This window comes from Glandiceps talaboti, chromosome 1 (genome assembly GCF_964340395.1).
Source record: "Glandiceps talaboti chromosome 1, keGlaTala1.1, whole genome shotgun sequence".
Taxonomy (NCBI): Eukaryota; Metazoa; Hemichordata; class Enteropneusta; family Spengelidae; genus Glandiceps; species Glandiceps talaboti.
In genome coordinates this window covers 21,779,842-21,792,341 of record NC_135549.1, presented here as the reverse complement: position 1 = coordinate 21,792,341, position 12,500 = coordinate 21,779,842, and the positions used below count along the sequence as shown (strand labels likewise).

General features: G+C 35.7%; 1 protein-coding gene across 1 annotated transcript in view; it reads left to right on the top strand.

Moving 5' to 3' along the window:
* The window catches only part of LOC144434371 (uncharacterized), a 42,486-nt gene that overhangs the window by 10,701 nt on the left and 19,285 nt on the right, over positions 1-12,500 (top strand). The window contains exons 7-9 of the mRNA XM_078122825.1: positions 5,872-6,261; positions 8,895-9,017; positions 10,639-10,761. Of these exons, the coding sequence (XP_077978951.1) occupies positions 5,872-6,261; positions 8,895-9,017; positions 10,639-10,761 (636 nt within the window). The remainder of the gene's footprint in view (positions 1-5,871; positions 6,262-8,894; positions 9,018-10,638; positions 10,762-12,500) is intronic.

The window sequence follows — 12,500 nt, the reverse complement described above, 5'->3', positions numbered from 1 at the left end:
ATCCCTAGGTGCATGTGACATTCTCATAACATAAAGTAAATTAGAAATAGCAAAACTCTTAATTATCTGTGCCTTTCCCAACAATGTTAAGTTTAGCTGTTTCCAGAAATTTAAAGTAGAATCTATGCTTTTAATAGGCTTAGAATAATTCAAAATGGTAGCCCAATCCTTATCATAAGAAAAATATATCCCAACAATTTTTAAAGGAGTGGAAGGCCATTTAATGCCAAAAGGAGTATCTTTCCTTCCCATCCATGACCCCAACCAGATAGCTTCTGTTTTCTCAATGTTATTCTTAAGTCCAGACATCTTACCAAAACTATCAAGTAATTCAAAAAGGCCAGGCACTGAAGCTTCACCCCCCAAAAAAAACAGGTTAGGTCATCAGCAAAGGCATAGTCACTCATTTCAATATCTTTAATTTGAATACCTTTTTATATTGAGATCGACCCTAAATGCTATTAAGAAAACTTCAAGGGCAAGAATAAAGGGGGGGGGGGACAAAGGGTCTCCCTGACGTACCCCCTCCCAACCTTAAAATACCCTGATGTATATCCGTGATTGGTGAGAGCTTTCTACGTAAGAATAAAATGTGTTCACCCATTGAATCAAAGAGGAGCCAAAATTGAAAGCTTTTAGACATTCAAGAGAATCAAATGCTTTTTCAAAATCGATAGCTACCAAAATACCCGGTAGATTCTATTCTTTTGTACATAAGAGTACTTCTCCAATTAGACGGACACAGTCTGAGATATCCATACCTTTAGCAAAAGCTCTTACAGTCCCTCTATAACGTATATAGTTTGTGATGTTTTGTTCTATGAGTACCCCATACCAACATCCGACACAATACCTGTAAGTAAAGGCCGTTTTGGTCGTAAACATATACACGATTTCTACTCAAAGCAAAGTGTATCTCAGAACTCTTTTGGGTTATCTGCTGTTGACGAGTCGGTAATTATCGATATTATTGGTCAAATCGGAAAGGACAAAGCCACTGGCATAGGTAGCCTTCCTGCTAGGTTTATCATCGATGGTGCTCAACAAATTAGTGCTCCTCTTATACTCATATTATAAACCTCTCCGTTCACCACGGAGAAGTGCCATCAGAACTAAGACGTGCTAGAGTGGTACCATTGTACAAAAAGGGAGATAAGACCTTCGAAGGCAATTATAGACCAGTGTCAATTTTGAGTGTGATATCCAAGATATTAGAAAGAGCAATTTACAATCAATTTGAACAGTATCTGCAACAGAAAGACCTTTTGTATAGATTTCAATCTGGTTTCGGCCTGGGTATTCTACAGACACCTGTCTAATCCACCTCACTGACTGTATCAGGTCAAACATGGACAAAGGGGAATTGACCGGTATGGTTTTGGTAGATCTACAAAAAGCTTTTGATACAGTTAACCATGCGATACTGTTGGAAAAGCTCGGTGCCTGTAGCGTAAGCAAACAGTCATTGCAATGGTTCAAGTCATATCTGTCTGGTAGAACTCGGGCCGTAAACGTGAATGGAACCCTATCGAACCACAACCCAATCCATTGTGGTGTTCCACAGGGCTCTATATTAGGACCCTTGCTTTTTTCGTTATCTGTAAATGACATGCAATCAGCAATGACATGTAAACTACTCTTATATGCAGATGATTCCGCTCTTTTAGTGTCTGGCACAGATGTTGAACAGATCCAAGCGAAGCTTAGCACGGAGTAAGAACATCTAAATGAGTGGTTAATTGATAATAAATTATCTTTGCCTCTCGGCAAAATGGAATCCATCTTGTTTGGCTCCAATCGAAAACTAAAACAATCTTCGGAGATGCACGTTCCGTATGGTGGTGTCGATATCGCTGCCAGACAATGTGTTCAATACCGTGGAGCTGACTTGGACCAATCATTGTCAGGTGAAACAATGGCAGCTAAGGTTGTTAAAAAATCACACTCTCGTCTGAAGTTTTTATTTCGCAATAAGAAATTCTTAGATACTAACATCAGAAAACTACTCGCTAATTTGTCTAGTTCAATGCCATTTTGATTATGCCAGCTCATATTGGTAGAGTGCCTTGACTATGAAAAGCAAACACAAACTTCAAACTTCTCAAAATAACGATTTGTCCTGGATATGCCACCGCGGATTCATATTGAACCAACTCATTTCAAGGAATTGGGATGGCTCCCCGTCGGCCACAGGGTTTCATATATTAAGCTCAACCATGTACATAGAGTAAGAACAGGATTGGCCCGGGCCCCGAAGTATCTATCCGATACATTTGTTTTTAATAGTCCTGTATATTGAACTAGATCCAGTCCCTATTCTATTTTTATTCCAGGCGGGGTTCGGTTTTATCAGAATAGTTTTGTTTATACAGCCAGTGTGGAATGGAACAAGTAATGTTACAGTACAGAGCGGTATCTTCTAGTACTCTTTTTAAGAAAAGGTTGAAAGGATACTTTTATGATTTAATGGATCGATGTGTGAAGGATGACTTCCTTTTTTATTGATTGTAGTTTCCTCTCTTGTGAGTTTAATCTGTATTTTGGTAAAGTTGAGTTTGTCTGTTCTATATGGGACCACAGTGGAAATAATTTTTTTTTTTTTTTTTACCTTTTTTTTTACCTTTTTTTTTTTTAACTTTTCTGTGTTATCCCAGCACAATAACGTTTATTTTGTTTGTTGTAACTGTTTTCTGTATAACTGTATACTGAATGTTTATTTTCTTGTGCTGAAATAAATCAAATCAAATCAAATCAAATACCATGGCAAGCATCTACGCATATGTGATATACTACTTGGAAATAAAAGTTGGGTCGAAAGTTGTGGAGGTCGATTTCTTTACGGTAGTGCTACTATACCGAATGAGAGCGTACGAATGAGAACGCGTAATGCACCGTAACAAATGGGTATAGTACTTCAGAGCGCCGTTCAGAAAGAGCGCGAGTATAGAGCGCAGACAAAGTTCCCTCGAGCTCCCCTGAGAGTGTCGTGGGTGCTCCCTACTGTCGCCACCATCATGGCCATGATGGGGTGGACTTGATTGACTCCCTGGTAAATATATCATGGTGTACACCGGTTCAGTATTTTTACACTTGTTTGATAGTGCAGGGGTGGTGCGCGTGCATTCTGTCGAGGTTACCCGAATAGCCGGACTGATTTTGTCATTCAAAGACGGTCAAACAAGGCAGTGGGATGGAAGCGATAAACGGAATCTGAAAGTTCTGTTACATGTACTTAATAATTAGCAAAATAACGTTACCGTACTTGATGAAGCGAGGGTTGAAATGCAATTTCAGTGTGTACGTTTTATGACATCTATCGGGAGATGTCATAATTGAATAAGTGAGTCCTGTCGACATGTCGGTAGGCACTTGATTGGATTTGTCAGGCAGCTATCCAGAGCACGAGACGGCGTATTAGGCGGTCATGACCCCGGTGGAATCGACCGGATCACTCAAGTCCACCCAGTGACGTCGTTCTGTGACGCAGTCCTATCACGACGCCCTCTCCCTCTGGAGGTATCTGGGTGCTCACAGAACAAACAAACGTCGCATCGAGTTCACGACATTGGATTTTAATCATATTGTCATGCAAGTATGTATGTATGTATGTATGTATGTATGTATGTATGTATGTATGTATGTATGTATGTATGTATGTGTGTGTGTGTGTGTGTATGTATGTATGTATGTATGTATGTATGTATGTGTGTGTGTGTCTGTGTATGTATGTATGTATGTATGTATGTATGTATGTATGTATGTATGTATGTATGTATGTATGTATGTATGCATGCATGCATGCATGCATGCATGTATGTATGTATGTATGTATGTATGTATGTATGTATGTATGTATGTATGTATGTATGTATGTATTATTATTTAGGTTTATTTCAGACAAGAAAATATGTATGTATGTATGTATGTATGTATGTATGTATGTATGTATGTATGTATGTATGTATGTATGTATACGCACGCACGCCCGCCCGCACGCACGCATGTGTGTGTGCGCGCATGTGCGTGCGTGCGTGCGTGCGTGTATGTCTGTTTCTCTGTGTGTGTCTGTGAACACGATGTCTAAAAAACCCTTACTGCATCAATTATTACGAGACTCGGTACACATCTTCCTAATGGAAATATGAAGATTCGATTAGGTGTTGGTAAACATCCTATTAATATTAATGAATAATTTGAACAAATAACGATATCCAGTGTTAAGATAAATTGTTAAGAATGCAAGCTCCAAATTGAATATAATTTGATGAATGAACAGGAATTATAATGTTGTCATACTTTGATGATAAAAAGTGCCTATAAAGCTTGTTGATGTAGCTTTTCAAAGAGGAAAGGAGGCGGAGCTAATGTCATTTTGTCATGCTGAAGGGGCCGCAGAAAAGTCTTTTCCACAAAACAGCGGCACACACATAACCAGACAGACAGACAGACAGACAGACAAACAGACAAACAGACAGACAGACAGACAGACAGACAGACAAACACTTTGCCATGCCTAAAGCACTACTGAACCTTATCAGTTAAGTTGAGCTAAAAAGGACATTTTTGGTCAAATTTACCAAATATCTAATATTAATTTTGTTATAAGTATCCATGTTTGTTATAATGTTACAAGAAGCAATAAATGTATACCAAGATCTTGAAGACTTTAAGATTCTTGTCAAAAATGTCAATTTGGGTGACAAAAGTCATAAAATGATATTTTTGGTCAAATCTAGTAAATATATGAATTTATTTTCCATAAAAAATGTATATTTTCAGTATTTGATTGCTATAAGTAATAAATATCAACTAAAATCCTGTAGACGACACCTTTTTCAAGAATGTTGATTTTGGGTGGAAAAAGTGAAAAAATTACATTTTTGGTCATATTTACCAAATATTTAATATTAATTTTGTTACAAGTATCCATGTTAGTTATAATGATACATTGTGCAATAAATATCTACCAATTCAAGATCTTGAAGACTTTAAGATTCTTGTCAAAAATGTCAATTTCGAAAATGACAGTTTTGGTCAAATTTGCTAAATATGTGCAAATATGTTTTGTAGAATATTTTAACTTTGGTATTAGCATACTATATACAAACAATATCTGTAAAAGATCTTGTAGTCCCCAAGGACCCCCCCCCCCCACCACAACAAAGTGACAGAATTGGGAGGTTTGGCCCATGGACTGAATGGGGTTATAACAATAACTGATTTCCTGGTTCTATTCGTACGCAAGTGTCATTGTCAACTATTGGTCGCTCAAGACCAAAATGAAAGTGCTGTGACATTATAATACAAGGGAGGTGGATCATAGATAATAGAATTCACTATGTTGTTCATGCAAAAATCACTTTGTTTGCAGTTTTTATTATTGTTGATAAATTTAAATTAACAATAGTAATAAAACAAACCAAACCAATGGCACACATTGAAAGAATGCTGCCATGTGAACAACGTGGAAACTGAATTATAAAAAGTTATAAATGTTCTTTTTCATCCCATTTCGTAGAGATGTGAATAGTGAAATATCTTTACCGCCTACTACTCTGCTGGTACAATTTGTCTTAACAAATTCAAAAATGACAAATTTCCGAATTAAGCGAGATATCATCTCCTTGGTATTATAATGCCACAACACTTTCATTTGGGTCTTGAATGACATGGCCGCATTTTAAGAAATAAATATTGTAAATATCATGTTTGCCCCCTTCCCGCCTCATTTTTAGATTTATTTATACTACAAGTTGACAATCATGTATTCATGTATCACATGTGTAAATGATTTTGAAGACAAAGTCTAACTAATTCATAAGTTTTCAAATTATTTAGTTGATTAACTTGATGGGCTATTCGTATTTACAGAGAATGGTTACCAAGATTTTATATTGCATTCGACTTCCAATAAGAACATAGCATACAGACTGGTTCAAAGTAATGCGACCGCCGTTGATGCCTACAAACAGTGTTTACAACTCGGATACCAAATGGCTACTTTCACATCGGTGGAGGATTTCAATGAGGTGTTGCTTCAAATTCGTAAAACGTCTATGTCCAAGAAAATCTGGATCGGTGCAACTAAATCTAAAAATAATGATGAAACTCATTGGTATACTGGGAATCGCATAGAGGACTTTGATGACATTTTAGTCATATCAAGCTATGGAAACTTTTTTTATGTGGACATAAAATTAAACGCCTCTGAAATAAAGAATGGGAACAAAAGCGCTAAGTACAACTATTTATGTATGAAAGGTAAGATTGCAAATCTGTGGAATAATAAATATGAAAATATTAACTAAACTCATGACAACATGATACATAAATCTTTCTTTATATAACATTATCCATAATTTGATAGCAGATTCATAAATTACAATAAACTATGCAATATGAACAACTGGTAATAAAGATCTATGCCAAGATATAAACAGTTAAAAGTGCATCACTATATACATTGTATGTGATTGGAGTATCTCTCTCATTTTGACAAAGGTGCAATTGGAATTAGCAACAATTGATAGAATAATCTAACTAAAGCGAGCGAAGTTATTGCATGTACTGACGTTTTTTATGGTAACATTAGTTAGCCATGGTAATGTTGGTCATAGTAATGTTGACCATAATAATATTAGATAGCTATGGCAATGTTAGTCATGGTAACTTTAACCATGGGAATGTTAGCCATGGTAATGTTGCCCAAGGAAATGTTAGCCATCAATGTCTTCACTGTCTAGGTAAAATGCTTGTAATTAATTAATTGATTGATTGATTGATTGATCGATTGATTGATTGATCGATAAATTTATTGATTGATTTATTATTTGGGTGAATGATTGATTGAATGAAGGTGCAATACAACTGATTTTGTGTGTAATATTGATCACTTGACTCATTGAGTTTTGTGAGGATATAAAACATTTTTCTTTCCATGGCTACTTTTCCTCTTTTAGCTTTTTCTCCTTATTGACTATATAAAGACACCTTGTCCATTCTTTTCCTCTTATCTAGATTACAACACTCCTAATCTTATTATTGGCAAGCGAGCACTTACATTAAAAAGTTTGCTTTATCTCTTATCTTCTGGGAGATTATCACACTCATTTATCATTTATGCATTAACTAGTTCCTACGTACAAGTATGTGCATAATTGACCGTTTGTCCGGTGTGATAATCTCCTAGAAGATTAGACATAAAGCAAATTGTCGCGATAACTTATCCATGCTAATTATGAGATTAGGAGTGTTTTAATTTAGATAAGAGGAGAAGAATGGGCAAGATGTCTTTACTTAGTCTATAAAGAGAGAATTATATACAACGGAAAGAGAACAAAGTAGCCAGGGAAAGAAGAAATAGGTGTAAGATCACCAAAACAATGAGTCAATTGATCAATATCACACACAAAATAAGTTGTATTGCACCACAAAATGTGATTATTCAATCAGTCAATCATTCAACCAATTAATAAAAAATAAATCAATAAATCGATCAACCGATTACATGCTCGCTCGCCCCTATGGTTCATCACAAACAAAATGCCTAGTAGTAACTGATTTACATACACTCTCAGCCATCTGGTAGTCTAAACATAATTCACTGCTAAGTGACTCGTTGATTTCCATAAAAAGTAAAGAAATAGAAGAATAGAAGGTTACCCAAAAGTCAAGATTAAGGTTAATATACTTACTAAACACGTCACCACTTTGTGATACATGATAATTTCGGCTATGGAAATGTTAGCAATGACAAATATATGCCACGTTATGCTGGCCATGGTAATATCAGCCTTGATTAACGTTAGGCATATAATATCATAGCAATCCTTTTAAGGTTTGGCCTTATGTTAACCATAATTATCCAACAAGATATTCCTCTGACTTTCATAAACCTATACCCAATTCCAAGTTCATCGTTCAGAGTTTAAGTATAAGGAGCAATTCTCTTGAATTCAATTCCTACACATTTAAACGATACTTCGACGTTGATTGTTTTAAGATTTTCTTTAAAAGTTTCTTAAAGAGTTTGACTTCATTTTAACATATTTATAAGCATATATGAGAGCAATCTGATTAAAATGTAACGGACGCTCACAGAAGCACAGACGACAGTAAACGTACCATCTGAATAAGAAATCGTGCCCTGTACACTACATCGGATTTTAATCAGATTGGTATATTTTTGTTTAAATGTACTTTTCCTTGGCCTTTTAATGTACCACATTGTGTTGCAGATTTGTGATTGTGATTGTGATATAGTATGTGGTCATAGTAATACTAATAGTCAAGGTGTGGCTTGTAATGTTAATGTTGTCCATGGTGATGTTGGCCATGTTAAATTGTTGTCCATGTGGTGATGTTGGCCATGTCAATGTTGGCCAAAGTGATATTAGCCTTGATGACGTTTGCCAGGGTAATATTGGACATGGAAATGTTAACCTTGATAATATTGACCATGTTATTGTTAAGTACAGTAACGTTAGTTAACCATGATAATTTTGTCCATGGTGCTGTTGCATGGCCATGGTTATGCCACACCCCATGGCCAACACAATAATGACCAACATTACTGTGCATGGATGGCATTACCATGGTAACATTACCATTGCTTAAATTACCATGTCCAACATAACCATGGGTAACATTACCATTGCTTAAATTACCATGTCCAACATAACCATGGGTAACATTACCATTGCCAGCATTACCACGGGTAACATTACCACGACTAACTATGGTCCACATTGCAATGTCAAACTCCGAAGTTGGACGTGGTAATGTTGGCCTGATAATGTTAACCCTAGTATTGGCCATGGCAGTGTTTGTTTTGTACAAATACTGTTGTTATATTTGATCTTATATTAACACAGTGCCACAATTGTACATTGTAGAGATTGACGACTGTGCCCTTGGACGCAACACCTGTCACCATAGATGTAAAAGTACAGGGATTGGTTTTACATGTGCTTGTTTTTCGGGTTTTGGAACTGATGGGGAAAGCGAGCGCTGCCAAGGTAAATTATTTTAAAAATCTCCTTACTATGTCGGTTGCTAGAAGATTAGGTGATCTTCTTTCGTTTGAGCTATTTGAAACACGTGCGAGTCAACAGAAATGATTTATGGAGCCGTTATTATTTACGACCTTTGGTTGGGAGTGGGGAAATTGTCGTAAAAGACCAAAACAATTGAGTAGCCTTCTGCCTTGCTTGAAATATTTGAATACACCGTGTCCCCCCCCCCTTTATATAGAAAGTTTGATTGACCCCTCCGCATACCAATACAACTTACATTAGCTAGAGTAGCAGTGACAACGTCGGTTTCAGAGTTCATAAAAGCTGTTTACATTTAGCTGTGGGCTTCGCTAGGTGAACTCTCATATTGAGCTATACCAATGTCTAGATGATGCTTACTCAGCAACACTTTTATGTGCAATCCTGAGAAAGAGACAGCGTCATTAGTGGGGAGTGTTGAAAACTATTTTGAAAAATAAATACATGTAGGAGGCCGTTTAGAGGCATAAAATATAAAACTAGAAGTCTGCATGTTTACATATAATTTAATCTTAAGTAATATCATCTGGGTTATATTTTAGTAGTAGTTTATTTCAAATGCTAGGGCCTCAGCCCATCGCACAAAACATTTTACATAACAGTAGAGAGGAAAAAGAACAAAGAACTGGATATCATTCTACTAATAATTAACGGAAAAATAATTAAAGGTAAAAATATGACAGGGGAGAACATATACATCTATGTTTGCTGAACAAAACTAGTACGAGTGTTGAAAGCTTTATGAACAAAAACTGATAGTTTGTATTGGACTACTTCATTCTTGCATGCGAGTAAGGAAAAACATTTTTCTTTCGTGGGGTGAACTCTAAATCTTTGAGGAATAAAATCTACTCTATGGTCGTTATATAAGGGGCAAAACAATATAAATGACATTCATCCTCAACAACTGTAAAACCGTGTCTTTTACAATATAGATGGGTTATATGTATGTATGTATGTATGTATGTATGTATGTATGTATGTATGTATGTATGTATGTATATATATATATATATATATATATATATATATATATATATATATATGCATATAAATATATATATATGTGCATATATATATATGAATATATATATTTGCAAATAAATATGTTGTCTGAAGATCGCTCAAAGCGTGAAACTGAGTAACGACTTATTACATCCTCATTCTTTTGAATTAAGTCTATATATATAACTATATATATATTAAGTATATATATATATATATATATATATATATATATATATATATCTTGTGTTGTCTACCGATCTATCCACCTTTTTGTTTGTCTATCTGTCTGTATACCCATGCGTGCAAATATGTAGATGTATGTATTAAGGCATAAATACATATACTAATTCAGCTATGTATCCATCCATTCCCCATCCCTCCATCCCTCCATCCTACAAGAAAGCTAGCCTGTCATTCCTTCCTTCCTTCACGACTATGTGCATGTGATAGGCCATTTTAAATCTGTATTATGCATTTCATCGATGAAGACAGCTGGCAACGAGGTGTTGTAATTACTATTATGTTAACAATGACTACAAAATTAACTATTGATTGATTCCTCATTTGTCATTACCAGACATTGATGAATGCAGCCACAGTTCCTCACCTTGTCACCAGAACTGTATCAACACTGTCGGTAGCTACATTTGTGGTTGTAACACTGGATACGTACTCGCTGACGATTGGCATAACTGCACTGGTAAGTGTCAGGGTTTTCTTGAAGTGTAATATTCCTCGTCGTTAGAAAAGATAATTTCAATAATGAATGATGCATTTTTCTTTGTTGATAGTTATTATAGTGTTGGTACCGTAGTAATAATTAGAAAATTACATATCTTAGCAGTTTAGAATTGATTCCATGTATGAAACGAGGATGATACATAGACGTGTTAGTTTAGCTCAGAAGAGAGACTTAGCAAACAACAGTGCACATGGGACAAATGTCCGAGCATATACTTGCGACGTTTCAAGCCATTTATTTGCTATTGTTACTTTTGAGCAATGCACCCCGCTTTAGGCAGTTGTTTTATCGTCATTCCATGTTATTAACTGACTCTGTCTGTCTGTCTGTCTGTCTGTCTGTCTGTCTGTCTGTCTGTCTGTATGTCTCTGTGTGTGTGTGTGTGTGTCTGTCTGTCTGTCTGACTGACTGTGTGTGTCTGTCTGTCTGTCTGTCTGTCTGTCTGTCTGTCTGTCTGTCTGTCTGTATGTATGTATGTATGTATGTATGTATGTATGTATGAACTACCACTTGCCCATTGTGCTGTCTGCCGATCTACCCACCTTTCTGTTTGTCTGCCTGTACCCATGCTTGCATATGTGGATATAGGTAATACAAAGGCATAAACAAATATACTAATGTATTTGAGCGATCTTTCCATCCCTTCCTCCCTTCCTCCCTCCATCTATCCATCTATCTACCTTACCAGCCAGCTGGCCTGTCATTCCTTCCTTCCTTCACGGCTATGTGCATGTGATAGGCCCTTTTTACCTCCCGTAAGGGTACGGGGGTATTAAAAGGGGAATGTCTGTCTGTCTGTCTGTCTGTCTGTCTGTCTGTCTGTCTGTCTGTCTGTCTGTCTGTCTGTCTGTCTGTGTGTCTGTGTCATCATTTTCTAAAAATTGGCTGGCTCAATTGTAATGAAATTTAAAATATATAATCTTTAGGGTAATAACTAGACCTGATTATGTTTTGAGCCAGATCTGTTAATGTTTCATTAGAGAAATTTGCATATTAATGAAATCAACTAATTACGCAATATCTTAAGACTGCATACTTCTATTTCAATATAATTTAGTATATTCGTTAAACATAACAACATACATTTGTCCTATAAAATTCGTTGATGTATCTTAGAGCGTTAATGAATAATTTGCATAAATAATTATTTTTGGTAATTAGGCTATATCTTAAGAATACATTCTTCATATTCATCATAATTTAGTACATACATTAACCATAAGAAAACACATATGACCTATCAAGTTTGTTGATGCACCATACAGTGTTAATGAATAATTTGCATAATTAATGATTTTCGGTAATTAGGCTATATCTTAAGATTACATACTTCAATTCCAATATAATTCAGTACACACGTTAACCATAACAATCGCATATGTCCTGTAAAGTTTGTTGGTGTACCTTTCAGTGTTAATGAATAATTTGCATAATTAATGATTCTTGGTAATTAGGCTATATCTTACGACTGCATCCTTCAATTTTAATACAATTCAGTACATACATTAACCATAACAAATTGTGTGTGTCCTATAAAGTTAGTTGATGTACCTTACAGTGTTGATGAATAATTTGCATAATTAAGGATTTTCGGTAATTAGGCTATATCTTAAGACTGCATTAAGTAGTATCATACACTCTTACATACATTAACCTAAGAAAGCACGCTTGTCCAATAAACAAAGCCTGTTACCATA